The 14,983-nt window shown below is 49.5% G+C and overlaps 3 protein-coding genes across 3 annotated transcripts in view; 2 read left to right on the top strand and 1 right to left on the bottom strand.

Moving 5' to 3' along the window:
- Positions 1-5,572, top strand: part of LOC101772898 (serine carboxypeptidase-like 7) — a 7,039-nt gene extending 1,467 nt beyond the window's left edge. Inside the window, exons 4-13 of the mRNA XM_004975697.3 lie at positions 272-374; positions 796-833; positions 1,581-1,682; positions 1,848-1,928; positions 2,303-2,446; positions 2,590-2,661; positions 2,747-2,865; positions 3,044-3,157; positions 5,175-5,220; positions 5,354-5,572. Of these exons, the coding sequence (XP_004975754.1) occupies positions 272-374; positions 796-833; positions 1,581-1,682; positions 1,848-1,928; positions 2,303-2,446; positions 2,590-2,661; positions 2,747-2,865; positions 3,044-3,157; positions 5,175-5,220; positions 5,354-5,437 (903 nt within the window). The 3' untranslated portion in view covers positions 5,438-5,572. The remainder of the gene's footprint in view (positions 1-271; positions 375-795; positions 834-1,580; positions 1,683-1,847; positions 1,929-2,302; positions 2,447-2,589; positions 2,662-2,746; positions 2,866-3,043; positions 3,158-5,174; positions 5,221-5,353) is intronic.
- An 81-nt stretch (positions 5,573-5,653) lies between these two features.
- Positions 5,654-8,317, top strand: LOC101772493 (glutamate decarboxylase). Its single transcript, XM_004975696.3, has 5 exons — positions 5,654-6,063; positions 6,164-6,368; positions 6,458-7,127; positions 7,217-7,269; positions 7,613-8,317. The coding sequence occupies exons 1-5, from the start codon at positions 5,975-5,977 to the stop codon at positions 8,057-8,059; spliced, it is 1,464 nt and encodes a 487-aa protein (XP_004975753.1). The 5' UTR covers positions 5,654-5,974; the 3' UTR covers positions 8,060-8,317.
- A 1,945-nt stretch (positions 8,318-10,262) lies between these two features.
- On the bottom strand, positions 10,263-14,447 carry LOC101772084 (putative lipoxygenase 5). Its single transcript, XM_004975695.4, has 7 exons — positions 14,054-14,447; positions 13,084-13,614; positions 12,577-12,900; positions 12,383-12,468; positions 11,811-12,223; positions 11,461-11,727; positions 10,263-11,312 (listed from the first exon to the last, which is right to left on the bottom strand). Exons 1-7 carry the CDS (start codon positions 14,445-14,447, stop codon positions 10,559-10,561), a joined length of 2,769 nt encoding a protein of 922 aa, XP_004975752.1. The 3' UTR covers positions 10,263-10,558.
- Between the last annotated feature and the right edge of the window lie 536 nt (positions 14,448-14,983).

The raw sequence follows: 14,983 nt of genomic DNA, 5'->3' as shown, positions 1-14,983 counted from the left end.
CCCGCTTTTACCCCTCTCAGACCATCCTTAATATCAGCACGTCCCGGTACTCCTTCTACACAAGCAATCGTCTTCGGTAAATAGTCTACGTTTTAAATACTCTTAATTAGTATCTAAATATTTGATATGACACGTGCTAAAAATAAGCAAAGGGAACCAAACGACCCCATAAAGTAGCCACCACTCTGCAAGACTGCAACAGACTGTAACATTTTGTCTGCGTGAATAAAATACTACTTTCTGTATGCTCTAAGAGAATGGTTGTGTGCAGTGGCTTCAAGATCATCCCCGGTTCCTGTCGAATCCGCTTTACATTGCTGGGGATTCATACAGTGGTCTCATCATTCCTGGTCTTACATTAGAAATCGACAGAAGTAAGCTTCCTTTCAAATTTGTTCTCTAGATCATGGAACTTTTTAATTGGGTGAGATCTATGAGTGAATAGAAAATTCTCTGACGGCGCACTATATATATATGCGCATTACTCTATAAAAAGGCTATAACTAAGTTGATCTTATAGTCAAAATGATGCCCCTGAATCAAAACAACAACTTTTGCTTTAGACTGTCTGGGTTTTGCAATATCTTTAATCCAATATTACTGGTGACGAGTACAATAGTTGCTAATCTGTTTGGCCACCCAAATGTTGGTAATAAAGAACAGTCCGAGTACGCCCTGCCGGACATGGACATGGTTTATGTGATTATGTCTATAAAAAAACAAATATTCGATTCACTGTATCATTTTTTTATTTTACACATGAGGCACTGTTAACAACTTTTTTACAATTTGCAGGTATAGAACTTGGTGAAAAACCACTTTTCAATCTCAAGGTCTGGTGAAAATATTTCAATGTTCACTAAGATATTTGTCCTGAGCTTACCTCGATTATTAATTTTGCCCATTTATTCTTCTCTCAAATGGTTCTTTTTTTATCTTTTCTGGGAAAAATAGGGACCTTTTTTTCTTTTCTCATGTTTCTTGGTTCGGGAATAACCGAATAACATCATTCGGACCATGAAAATATACATTTTTTATGTCCACTCCTTATGTATCAACACAATCAATAACAATTGCATGCGCATTCTACTGTAGTGATGTAAATATTCACGTAATGTTTAATTTAGATTCTGATTTCAAGATCAAGTAACCAATAAGAAGACAAGGAGTCTTAATTAATCCAGAGGATGTAAAAGAAAAAATGATTAATCTACAAAAGTGCAAAAAAATGAAAATAAGGATAAACCTAAGTTACTAAATTTCGAAGGAGCGAGATGCTTAAAAAACATACTAATTGGTAAGATAATTAGGACCTGATTCATGAGTGAATGAGACGAAGGATTCAATTTATGTGATAATAAGCTAAAGATCTAGGACTGCAATGAAATTTATTCATGTGTTAAAATATGGTGGGTAACATTTGGTTTAATGTGATATTTTTTTCACATAGTCCTCACTGAATTCAGTATGTACCTGATCTGTATTCCGGGCTAGGAGTAGCTTGGCAATTTCAGTGCTGCCTTGGTTGGTTATAGAGCACATGTATAATTCAATTTTTTTTATTTTCTACACAAACTCAGGGGTACATTGCTGGCAACCCGGTGACTGACAGCCAATTTGATACGGACGGCCAAATTCCATATCTTCATGGCATGGGACTTGTATCAGATGAGCTTTACGAGGTGATCCATCATCTCATGAAATTTTTAAAATGATTTACATAACATACTTTCAACTATAGTTCTAGTTGCTTTAAAGATAACCATCAAGGTGATCAACGCAGTTGCAATGACATATCTTTCATTCAAAAAATACTATTATTATGTTTCACATATTTTTACTTGCAGAATGCTAGGGGGAACTGTGGTGGAAAATATAGTGCTCCTAGCAACGCTGCATGCACAGAGGCCATCCAAGCTATAAAGAATGTGAGTACTTAGTTGATACTGTTACAGATCTCATTATTTGGAACTTGATCGTGTGAAACGGCACCATTAGGTATATTATCAAAAGTAGTCTTGCATTATACAATTTCAATTATGCCTTCTGCAATGCAAACAGAGTATCACAAACAGTTACATGTAGACAAACTTGAAAGGTCGGTGCACAAACTTGAAAGCTGTGATGACTATGAACCATTAGTTAAGCTTATGACAGTAGCTTGTCACATATTCTGAATTCTGATTCCCAAATTTTAGTCACCTTTTGCATCTCTCAAGTGGGGCTATATATTGTGCTTATGTGTCTCATTGCAACCTGATATTGGCTCACATGATTTACCGCCTAAGTTATGAAAATGCAGTGCACAAGGGATCTCAGTGGGCAACACATCCTGGAGCCGGCTTGCCCTGATGTGGTGTGGAGCACCAAGACTGTGGCACTGGCAGACGGAATTAGTCGGGTGATGCTAGAGTCTGCAGAGTTTCTGTCCGGGTTCAAATGTCCAGTTGAGTGCCAAAGATCGCCAAAGAATCTCACAACCCTTAAACTGTTCATTCGATCTCCTTCGTCCAATTTCGGTCAGGGATCAACTAGTGGTTAAGCTTTATCTGACTCTGTTGTCATACAAACACTTTCCTTTTGCTGCAGGAAGCTGAGTACGTTCTATCCGACATATGGGGAAATGATGCAACAATTCAGGAGAGCCTTGGTGTTCGAAAGGTACCGGCGATCTTGGCACACAATCTAGTCTAGAGAAAGCAAAGAGCACATTTTCTCACTGGAGTTTGTTTGTGCCACATTCCAGGGAACAATTGGAGAATGGAGAAGATTTAACCATGGATTGTCTTACACTGAAGACATCCAGAGTGCAGTGGAGTATCATTCAAGGCTAGCCACAAAAGGATACGCAGCTCTCATATACAGGTAATTAGCCCAAGGAAGTATAGTGCTTTGTATTGCAGGCTGCAGATTTACTGCATAGCCACTCGAAGACTATATGGACCGTGCAATATTTGCACTGTTGTTGGGCTAGGGAGTAGAAATTATTTGGCATGCTTACCCTACATTGAATTCTTGGTTGCCTAACGAATTTACCATGCAGTGGCGATCACGATCCCAGTATAACCCATGTTGGCACACAAGCATGGATTAGACACCTAAACTTGACCATCGTAGATGACTGGCGACCATGGTATGTTGGTGACCAAGTTGCTGGGTAAGGAGCATGCTTCTACATCATCACTTGCTTAATCTGGAATGTCACATACGTACGCTTGATGAATTGATGTGTTGTCTGACACTTGATAGCAGTTGTTATATCCTTGTTGAATGTTTTCTTTAGAATATTCTAAAGTACTGGTCCATCAACTCGTGTACTCCCGCACGGACTAATGTTTTTAAAATCTATTGTATTTAAAAATTATTTAGAAATTAAACTTCTAGCTACTCTCATTTTTTTAATACTGCAACACGATACTCATATAGATGTGTGCTTATCTTTGTTCAATTATGATTGATTTTTAATTAATAATTACTCTATACACTTTTTCATCCACATTTACACTTTTTTTCATTCTGCATCGCACCTCCATACATTGTGTTTAGTATAAAAATTAATATTTTTCATCACTTCCTCACATACATGTATGTATACTACATGGTGATACATGCATATATACCCTAACTTAATATTTCTATATTAACAATGACATAAATAGATATTTTATAATAATATATTAGTTTACTTTTGGACATTTCTGTATGATGCACTTGAAGATAATTAGATTAAGATTTAAGATTTAGGTGTTTATTTTAGGTTATTTCTGATAACGACATTTGTCAGTAACTTAGATACAAATTTAGAATGCCATTTTAAGTTATGCTTTGTAATGATATGCATGAGTAAATTGGATGAAGATTTTGAGATTATTTTAAATTATTTGGTATAGCTCGTTAATTTTGATATAGATTAGGGTTTCTTTTGAATATTTTTATATGATAGTGGTGGTTAACTTTTTAGAAAATATAATAGATCAATATCTATGATTATTATATTTATAGGATTGATTTTTCTTATCTTTGTTAAAATTTTTAGGATTTTTTTCTAGCGTGTCTCGTGAGAACTAATGCGGAGCCTTCAATGAAAAAAAAATAAGTCCACATTTGCTACAAAACTATTATCTTGAGCTACAATACGTATATATCTATATACTTGTTATCTTCATCTGATTATTCAACTGATCGTTACAGATTTTAATTAGTTTGCATCGTTGGTAAGCACTTGAATTTGTTTAATAGACTATAAGCTTGAGCTATAATTTTAATATAGAAATCTATATTCTCACCACTTTCTCTATATCTTTACAAATGGTGATGCACATCATACGTATAAACCTTAATTATTATATCGCAGGTAAGAAATAGATGATTTAGATAGATGATTTAGAATCATATATCGGTGTATATTTTGAATTAAAGTGATTTGGATTCAAATGTGGGGTTACTTCATGTTATTTTTAATAATAGCATATATAGGTAATGTAGATGCAAATTTAAAAGGTTACTTTAAGTTATATTTTGGAGTATTAGTGGTGGGCAATTTAGTTGCAAATTTAGGGTTTATTTTAAATATTATTTATAATGGCATAAGTGGGTAATTTTGATGAATATTAGGGGTTACTTTAATTTATTACACAATGGTAGAGGTGGGTAATTTAGATATAGATTTAAGGGTTACTTTAGGCTATTTTCATAATAGCATAGGTGTGTAATTTTTTAGAAGACATATAGATCCAATGGCTACGATTATTTGAGTCTACCGATTGATGGCTAGTTGTTTTACTTTTTTGCGAGAATTTCTAGAATTTCTCTCTTTTTCTAGAGTGTTCACCTAGGATCATCCTAGGTGGCTCACATGTAGACTTCAAAAGGGCCTCCAATTAGTAATAGTATTTTTGTGAGAATTTTTTAGAATTTCTCTCTTCTTCTAAGTGTTCACCTAGGATTCTAGGTGACTTCACGTGTAGGCTTCAAGGAGCCTTTAGTAGTAATAGTAAGATTAGTAAATGTTTTTTAAAAAGAAAATACCAATATATGCGCGTATGACAATCTTAAACAAAAACTGCACATCAGCAATCTTCAACTGGCAACTTCCTCCCAGCTGCTAGATCTGTATAGATTAATACTGCTCTACTCTTATATTCCTCTAACCAGCTAATTATTTTGTTTCCTAGATTCACAAGGAGATACTCGAGCAACCTAACATTTGCAACCGTGAAGGTCAGTGCTGTAGGAAAATGCTGTCAGTTGACAGTGTACTTCGAAGATTTTTAGCTATATGCACTACGTTTTATATCATAATGTATGTTCAGATAACAATCTTTTGCGTTTATTTGTGTATTCAACATTGCAGGGTGCTGGGCATATTGCTCCATTGTATAGGCCCTTGGAGTGCCAAACAATGTTTAGAAGATGGATGTCGCAGGATCCTCTATGATATGCTCCCTCCGGATGGAATCAGGTTTCAGTGTGCCGCGTTTTGTACCATCCATGGTCAAAACTCAAAAGACATTTTTCGTGACATGTAATAAATGGTTACATCGTGCCTAGTCATGTGGTACCTTTGCCAAAATTGGATATGTTCCCGTACTCCTATACTGTCCTACTCCGTATATGACATCAGCGCCGCGCAGATGCCACAACTGGACACGCAAAAGAAGAAAAAGGAACAGCTACCTCCTGTTGTCTCTGCGAGTGGGCGACGAGCAGGAGATCGGAGCGAGAGACCCACCCGAGTCCAGCGCCGAAACACCTGCGCCCTGCCCGGCATACGAGCGGATGCCGTGCTGCTTGCTCCCCCGTTCGTCTCCGCAAGAACCATGGGCGCCCCGACCACGTCGCGCGCACCGGCCCATCCATCCCCTTTATAAAACCGCTCCTCCCACTGCTCCGCTCTGTCCTCTCTGATCCGCTCCCCCCCACGTCTCGGAGAAATTCGCCGCGTAACCCAGAGATCCGCATCCACTGAGCCGAAATGGCGCTGTCCACGGCGAAGACGAACGCCGGCGAGTCCCTGCACTGCTCCACCTTCGCGTCGCGCTACGTGCGCACCGCGCTCCCGAGGTAACAACACGGCAGCGATCGCGATGGCGCGCCGCCGTCCCTGATTTCAGTTTCAGCTGCGTGTCCCGGGAACTGATCGGCCGGCCGGCGGTGTGCGCAGGTTCAAGATCCCGGAGCAATCGATCCCCAAGGAGGCGGCGTACCAGATCATCAACGACGAGCTGATGCTGGACGGGAACCCGCGGCTGAACCTGGCGTCCTTCGTCACCACGTGGATGGAGCCCGAGTGCGACAAGCTCATCCAGGCCTCCATCAACAAGAACTACGTCGACATGGACGAGTACCCCGTCACCACCGAGCTCCAGGTACACGTACTACGCGGGATCCATCATCACCTCTGAACTGCTGCTGATCTCTGCTGATCGAGTTTGCATTGCACTGGGGAAAAGAACAGAACCGGTGCGTCAACATGATCGCGCACCTCTTCAACGCCCCGATCGGCGACGACGAGACGGCCGTCGGCGTGGGCACCGTCGGCTCCTCGGAGGCAATCATGCTGGCCGGGCTGGCGTTCAAGCGGAAGTGGCAGAACAAGATGAAGGCGGCGGGGAAGCCCTACGACAAGCCCAACATCGTCACCGGCGCCAACGTCCAGGTGTGCTGGGAGAAGTTCGCGCGCTACTTCGAGGTGGAGCTCAAGGAGGTGAAGCTCAGGGAAGGCTACTACGTCATGGACCCCGAGAAGGCCGCCGAGATGGTCGACGAGAACACCATCTGCGTCGCCGCCATCCTCGGCTCCACGCTCAACGGCGAGTTCGAGGACGTCAAGATGCTCAACGACCTGCTCGCCGCCAAGAACGCCGAGACGGGGTGGGACACTCCGATCCACGTGGACGCGGCGAGCGGCGGCTTCATCGCGCCGTTCATCTACCCGGAGCTGGAGTGGGACTTCCGGCTGCCGCTGGTGAAGAGCATCAACGTCAGCGGCCACAAGTACGGCCTCGTCTACGCCGGCGTCGGCTGGGTCATCTGGAGGAGCAAGGAGGACCTCCCCGACGAGCTCATCTTCCACATCAACTACCTCGGCGCGGACCAGCCCACCTTCACGCTCAACTTCTCCAAAGGCACGAGAAGATCATCGCCATGCCAGACACATATTAGCATCTCGTTGCCGATTAAGATGCTGAACTCTGACATATCTAATTCTGTGCAGGGTCTAGCCAGATCATCGCGCAGTATTACCAGCTCATCCGTCTCGGATTTGAGGTAATTGTTGCTACGGTTTACATCCGAGGCTTGTTTGTTGCTTGTGTTTGCAAGGAACGCACAGAAACGTGTGTTGTTTGCATCTGCAAGCGAACAAACACGCAATCCATGCATGTTCAGTTTCAGCTGGCTGTTCAGACTGTTGTGATGCCGTCCATTACTTCTTCATGCCATCCGAATGTTCTTCACCATCAGTCCACTCAATGTCATTCGAAAAAGCAATCCTAGTTTATGCAAACATATGCACAGATGAAAAAGTTTTTAAGCTTGTTAAGGTCCATGTACAAATCAGGAAACACTATAAGACCAATTCTATCTGCAACTGATGTTATGGGCACGGCAGGGGTACAAGGACGTGATGCAGAACTGCCGCGACAACGCGACGGTGCTCCGGGAGGGCATCGAGAAGATGGGCTACTTCGACGTGGTGTCCAAGGACTCGGGCGTGCCGCTGGTGGCCTTCTCCCTCAAGGACACCTCCAAGTACACGGTGTTCGAGGTGGCCGAGAGCCTCCGCCGCTTCGGCTGGATCGTCCCGGCCTACACCATGCCCGCCGACGCCGAGCACGTCGCCGTGATGCGCGTCGTCATCCGCGAGGACTTCAGCCGCAGCCTCGCCGAGCGGCTTATCGCCGACCTGGGCAAGACCATGGCGGACATGGACGCGCACGCCGGGAAGAAGGCGGGCCACGACCACCCGGCCAAGAAGTCGGTGCACGAGATCGAGAAGGAGGTCACCACCTTCTGGAAGAGGCTCGTCGCCAAGAAGAGGAGCAGCATGGTGTGCTGATGCACGACGTGCGGACGCCGCCGCGGCTGCGCCGGAATAACATTCGAGCTGCTCTCACTCCAATCTCGAGCTTTGTTCGTCTTCTCCATTTTTTGTTTCTTCTTTTTTCCCCGTATGTGCATTTGATTTGAGGTCTGATTTTGTTCGGTTCGATCTGTGCGCGCTTCGTCGCGCCAGTTGACGAGAAAGATTGTAACCTGAAGGGATATATAGGCATATGGACACATGTCAAGTTGAGAAGCTTTGTTGGCTTTCCATGAAAATATACTCTGTATAATTGTGGGAGCAATACCCCAGTGCGAGATTCTTGGCGTTGGATTTAGAGCTAGGTGCGGCTGTGTACCGGGCCTTAATCCTATACGTGGGCCGCCGAAGTCGGAAGCGAATGGATCCACAACCATAGATAGAAGGCCCATTGGGTTTCACGATCGCTCTCCGAGCCAATCGACAAGGGCAAACGAGTAAATTTCCAAGGTCGCTAGGGTTTGCAGCCCCCGGCGGCCGCTCTATATAATCGGGCACCTGACATTCGAAGGTAACCTTTCACTCCCCGGCCGCCACCGCCGCCGTTCTTCTCCGCTTGCTTCAGTTTCCGATTGATTTCTCGTTGCCGGTTTCCTCTCTGTTTTTTCCTTTTCTTCTGTGATTTGTTCTTGGTGATTCGGTTCTGCGTTGGACGATGATGATTTGCTCATACATACCATCAAACTCTGAACAATCATACGCTCTGTTGATTGCACAAAGCTGTCGTGAGTCTAATGCAACCTTTCTCCTCTTTTTTTTTCTCTCCCTCGAATCTTCGATCTGGGTCCAATAGTTTGCTGTGCTTGTAGTGTTTCTGAACTAGTTTCGAGGCAATAAATTAGAGTCTCTGATGCGCTTCTTTCAGTAGCGTTTTCAGCGCTGTACGTTGCCGAGAGTGATCGGGCTAAGATTCTGGCAGTGGTCATCCTCTCGTATGGCCTGTGCATTCAACTTGTCCGTACAGTCACTCGATCTGCTCAATTTCCCCCTTTTCCGACTAGATCTGTTCTTTCAGTTGATCTTTAAAAAGGATTCGTTCTCCTGTTAGTCAAAACGAAAATCCTTGCGCTGATCAACTCAATGATTGAGATGGACGGAGAAAGAACCGTCAACAGTTGCTTAAGCTAATGACTACAGAGAAAATCAAATTAATTGCTGTGACCTATCGTTGAGGCAATAAATTAGAGTCTCTGATGCGCTTCTATTAGTAGCGTTTTCAGCGCTGTACGTTGCCGAAAACAATCGGGCTATGATTCTGGCACTCGCCATCCTCTGGTATGGCGCGTGCATTCAACTTGTCCATACAGTTGTGAATAAAAGAGATTGATCCTATCTGTACAGGCTTATCTTATGGTTTGCCACTAATAATAAGCCAATATTTCTTATAAAAAAGTGAGCAAAGACTTGCTCCGAATAATTTGACTTCAGAATCTTGGAGTGACCGAGTGAGAACTGAGAACACAAAAGGATTTGAGCTCTTACCAAGTCGTGCTAATGTGAATTTTGACTATCTGCTTAATGACACTTCCAATCAGGTCAAACAAACTGAAATTCTGACGAACCACGTACATTACAATCAGTCTGGACAAAGCAAATAATTTTAAGTAGTATATGAAAATAGCTCAGTTCTGAGCTGAATAAAAGAACTTCAGAATTTGGGAATGAGAAATGTGAAGAACGCAGCAGAACTGATACGAGCTCCTACCAAATCACGTGCTAAAATAATTATGACTACTCCGTATCTGCTTAAATGACAGTTTCAATCTGTTCAAATAAAACTTACAGTTTGACGATCCGCTTAAGTGACGCCATCAATCTGGTCAAAGCAAATGATGTGCAAGATAACACTGACATGAGCAAGATAAAAAGCACACTAACCAGTTATGTATAAGATGATAGACAACTTTGAGAACTCTATACCGCAATATTCCATCGATTGTCAACTGCCAATAAACTGAATAAATCAAATTCAGAATTTCGGAATGAGAACTGAGAAGGATGAAAAAGAACAGATATGAGCTCTTACCAAATCGTGTGCTAAGTGAAGTTTGACTATCTGCTTAAATGACACTATCAATCTGTTCAAATAATACTTACATTTTGACGATCCACCTATATGACGCCATGAATCTGGACAAAGCAAATAATGTGCAGTAGTGTTTGTAGACAACACTGACATGAAGATAAACCCCACGCTGAACAGTTCTGCATAATCATGATGAGATACTGGATAACTTTCCTTGAGAACTCTATACGACTATATTCCATTGATTGTGTTATTTACACCCACTCTACAATATCAATTCCTCCCACCCATGTCAAAATATTCATCCTATCCGGACCCCGAATCAAATGGGGAGAATTATGGCAAAAGTAATCTTCTTCTGCTAAGATTTCTCCCCGCCCGAGTATAATGAGCGGAAATTTCTCACTTCCAAATCATCTCGTTATCCTCCCATGTCTGCTGAACTGAGACTAGATGGTGACGCTGTTGGGGACGCCGCGGCAGGTGATGCCCGGCCCGGACGTGGGCGCCATGAGCTCGTACGGCAGCACGCCGGCGCCGCACCGGTTGCGCCTGCCCGTGTCGGCGTTGCGGCGCTCGATCTCCTCCTCGGCGCGCCGCACCTCCTCCGCGAACTCCCGCGCCGCCGCCAGCGCGGCCGGGTCGGCCGTCCACGCCTCGTCGGGGCGCTCGCCGAGGTACTGCTCGTCGGCGGAGTGCGTGGAGAGCGTGTCGATGACGGTCATGAAGGTGGTGGTCTGCGTGAGGCTGGGCAGCGCCGACAGGAAGAAGCGGTGCGGGTCCGCCACCAGGTGCGCGTGCTCCGGGTCGCCCTCGGCGGGCACCAGCCGCCGCATCAGCGGCGGGCGGTTGGGGATGTAGCCGCCCAGCGGGTACTGCCCGAAGTTGAGCGCCGCGTGCTGCGCCGAGGTCAGCCACAGCAGCGTCGTGAGCAGCGACGCCAGGTCCGCCGGCGTCGACAGGCGCGGCCACCACGGCGCGTCGCGCTTGTCGGCGTGCCCCACCCGCACGGCCTCGTCGTACCACGCCTGCAGTTCGGCGTCGCCCCGCACCGACTCGTCGGACGGGTAGTACGTGGCGACGTAAGCGTCGCACCACCGCTCGATGGCCGACCACAGCAGCAGCCCGTCGGTGGCGTACGGGTAGTCCTCGATGAGCAGCCGGAGACCGTGCGGCTTCGTCGGGTCCTCCACGGCCATGCCCCTGTGTGTCAACAGAAAAAAAAAACAAATGAACTGAGGAACCAGGCAGACAATTTCTGTTGCATTGCACCTATGCGATGAAGATTTCAGAGACATCGCATTTCAGGTAATGCAGCGAAATAGTATTGCAATAATGTGTGCGCATGTACCTTCTGATGAGATCGGCGGGGAGGCCCTCCTGGTCGAGCCGCCAGAGCTCCCGGTACGCGAAGGCGCTCATCTCCATGCAGTAGCGGCCGGGGGTGAAGCCGGACTCGATGACGCCATCGCCGGCGATGAGGATCTGCCGCGCCAGCGCGTTGATCTTGAGCGTGTACCGCATGTGCGGCTTGAGCAGCTTGAAGATGGGGTGCATCGCGCTCATCTGCCGGTGCGCCGCGATGATGAACGGCTCCATGCACGCGTGCGTCCTCAGCCTGCACACACGCATCGAATCCCGCAGCTGAGTTCCTCTGCATCGAATGCTGAAGCCTGAAGGAAATCGTGTTCAGAGGCGTACCAGTGGTTGATGAGCTGGTGGACGCCGGCGTCGTTGGAGCAGACGTGCGCCTTGGCGAGCTGCCACAGCCAGTTGCTGGTGGCGTCGGCGGGCGGCGTGAACACACGCTTGGCGCGCTTGCACCCCTCGGTCATGGGCGGCAGGCTGAGCTCGATGGCGATGGGCTTGAGCGTGCCGGCGGCCGTCAGGAAGAAGAGCGTGCGCGTGCCGTAGGCCTTGCGCCCGTCCAGCGAGTTGATCCTGTCCAAGAACGGCAGGAAGATGTCGTGGTAGTCCAGCATGTACAGCCGGTTGTCCTCCAGCGCCTGCGCCACCGACATGCCGTCCAGCTGCCCGATGATGTGCTCCTCCGTGATGGCCGACTCCTTAGGGCCGTACACGGCCGGGTCCAGCTTGCTCACCGGCGGGAACGCCTGGGGGAGGACACGCGAGAACACGAACCAGCAAGTGAGCGGCAAGCACGGCGGCGCCTTTCGGCTCCACCCCGCGGACGACAGCAACCGCCGAGCACTGGCGCGGCCAGGGCAGTCTCAGTGTCCGCGGCGTGTTTGGGCGTGACGGCGACGGATTACCTGAAGGCGCTCGATGTTGACGGGGTTGATGCCAGCCAGCGCCTGCCGCGCGAACTCGTCGTCGCGCAGCCACGCAAACTTGTCCTCTGCCACACGGAACGACATCATCAGTTACAAAAGTGCCGTGCAACGTATCTTATCGTATCGGATCGCCATGGATCGCTGCACGGAGCAGGAGGAGGACGGTCGCTTACTCTTGATGATGTCGGGGGTGTCGTAGCGGAGGAGGCCCTCGCTGTTCTCCTGGATCTTGCGCACGAAGGGGATCTTCTGGAACAGCTGGTCCTGCAGCGCCTGCTTCAGCCGGAGCCCCTCCTTGAAGAGGTTGTCGACGTCGTGGAAGCCGGCGAAGTCGCGGATGTCGGGGGACACGGAGCTCACCAGCAGCGGCATGAAGTTGTGGAGCAGCGCCTTGAGCGCGCCCTCCGACAGCATCTCGTTCTTGCCCTCCTCGAACTCCTCGTCCCGCGACACGTAGGTGGGCTCCGGGTACTCCACCCTGCTCTCCGCGCGCTCGTCTGCGCAAGGAAACGTTAGCGCCGGTCAACGTCGCCCGCGATCGGGTGGTTTGGATACGAAAGCTACGCGCGACGGCGACGGCGGCCTCCCCCGGCCGCCATGTCAGGTCAGCCACTGTTGCTGTCGCGGAATTTAATGGACAGATGGCTGGCGGTGGTGAGAGAGGGAAAGTGAGAGCTTGCCTGTGACGGTCTTGGGCCGGCCCGTGCGCATCCGGCGCGGGTACGGCAGCTGCTCGCCGCCGAGGACGGGGCGCGCGAACTCGGCGCCCTTGTCCGGGTTGCCGAGGTCATTGTACACGTCGTAGTCCCACACCCGGTCGGTGAGCTTGCGCTCGCCGGCGGCGTCGGCGGCGCTCTCTCCCCTCAGGTCGCTGAGCTCCTTTTGCCGGAGCTCCTGCAGCCCCGGCGGCGTCTCGGCGGGGAGGTACGGCTTGTTGGTGAAGAACACGCGCGGGTTGCGGTCCACGCGGGTGGGCTGGACCCACGAGTTGCAGGTGAAGTGCGCGGGGCCGGTGGGGAAGCCCTCCACGACGATGCTCTCGATAAAGAACTCCCGCTGGTGGCGGTTGAGCACGGTCACCGCGCCGGGCTCGCCGAAGGACGCGTCGACGGTGAACTCCGCCGTATACACCACCCGCTCCGCCTTGACGTCCTTCTTCTCGAACCACCCCACCAGCGCCGATCGCTTGCTCTTCTTGGGGCCCCCTTTCCCTGCCACCGATTCAGCAAAGATTCAGTCAGATTGATGCCTCGATTCGTTCGTACGATCAGGCGTCGGGACGGTAAAAATTCGCGGCGTCTGACACCGATCAATCAAATCGAGAGAGACAGCTCCACGTGATGGTCCATTTGGAAATGATGACTCGGAAGACAAGGCCCCAGAGGTCAAGGCGCACCAGCTGGAATATTCTTGCCCCGGGTTCCATGAAGCTCTCATCAAGCAGCGAATGGAAAAGGCGAGGAGAGAAGGAAGAAAGAAAAAAGGAACCAGATTGTGCTGGCTAGGACAATTCAAAGATGCAACGCAAACGCAGGATGCGGCCGGCCATGGAATTCCAAGTCGCCGCGCAGGAAGGAAGCATCGCGCGGCTGTGGCGGCGGCGGAGGGGATGGATGGTGGTGGGATCACGGAAGCCTTTGTTTTTCTTACTTGGGTCGGTCTCCGTGCTGACGAGCTCGAGGAGGACGCTCCGGCCTACCCTGTCGGCGTAGGCGTCCAGCTGCTCGGCGACGCGGCGCTTGGTGTCCTCCTTGCGCCTCCGCCGCACGGTCACCACGGCCCGCGCCGCGACGCTCTGCGGGTGCTGCGGCGGCTGCTCCTCCGGCGGCGCCGCCCCGGCCCTCTCCGCCGGCGCCGGCGTCACGACGACCCGCTCCGCCAGCGCCCCCACCGGCGCCGCCGACCGCAGCGGCCTCCTCCCCCTCCTACCCTCCCTTCCGACCGCGGCGAAGCAGGGCCCGCCTCCCCGCTCCCGGCCCGCCGCGCCCGCCGCAGGGCCCGGCAAGAAGGATCTCCCCAGCAGCTCCATCGCCGCCGACGCCATGTGCCGTACGACTGGACTGGAACCTTCCTCCCTCGCCCACCCCCGCTCGATCGATCGATCGTAGCAGTTAAAGGTTGGTGCAGGCACGGGAGGGAGGGAGAGAAAGAGAGAGAAAAGAAAGAAATCGCCGCCGGTCAAGACAGCTCGCGTCAGCAGCGGCGAGGGTGGGGGTAGTTGTAGTTGTTCCGGAGCGAGTTATTATTTTTCCACTCCGCTGCGTGCTGGCTTTGGAGCTTGGACCAGTCTGTGTTTGTGCGGTGGCCTCCGCGAGCTAGCTTTCTGGCTGCGGGAGGAGCACCTTATATAGGCGGTGGGCGGCGCGCCGCCCGCGGAGGCAGCGGTCTGTGAGGACCGGGGGGGCGGGCCCGGGCACGCAGCAACCGATGAGACGAGCTCGTGTCTCGCTCGTCCGGGCTCCGCTCGGCGGATGATTCCTGCGCCGGCCACACGTGTTGCATGCGTCCTAGTATGAGCCCCGGAAAGGAGGTGGGGGATGCTGCGGGGCCGAGGCTTCGGCGCAGCTGAGGTGCGGGAGC

The sequence above is a fragment of the Setaria italica genome, chromosome VII (assembly GCF_000263155.2).
Source record: "Setaria italica strain Yugu1 chromosome VII, Setaria_italica_v2.0, whole genome shotgun sequence".
Lineage (NCBI taxonomy): Eukaryota > Viridiplantae > Streptophyta > Magnoliopsida > Poales > Poaceae > Setaria > Setaria italica.
The sequence above is the reverse complement of the archived record's forward strand: the minus strand, read 5'-3'. Positions and strand labels throughout refer to the sequence as shown.

Excerpts from the sequence above, each read along its gene's own strand:
- LOC101772493 (XM_004975696.3), top strand. The coding sequence starts at position 5,975 with ATGGCGCTGTCCACGGCGAAGACGAACGCCGGCGAGTCCCTGCACTGC. Across the intron at positions 6,064-6,163 it reads GTGCGCACCGCGCTCCCGAG|GTTCAAGATCCCGGAGCAAT; the intron begins GTAACAACACGG and ends CGGTGTGCGCAG. Across the intron at positions 6,369-6,457 it reads CCGTCACCACCGAGCTCCAG|AACCGGTGCGTCAACATGAT; the intron begins GTACACGTACTA and ends GGAAAAGAACAG.
- LOC101772084 (XM_004975695.4), bottom strand. The coding sequence starts at position 14,447 with ATGGCGTCGGCGGCGATGGAGCTGCTGGGGAGATCCTTCTTGCCGGGC. Across the intron at positions 12,901-13,083 it reads CCGGCCCAAGACCGTCACAG|ACGAGCGCGCGGAGAGCAGG; the intron begins GCAAGCTCTCAC and ends TTCCTTGCGCAG. Across the intron at positions 12,469-12,576 it reads CACCCCCGACATCATCAAGA|AGGACAAGTTTGCGTGGCTG; the intron begins GTAAGCGACCGT and ends TCCGTGTGGCAG.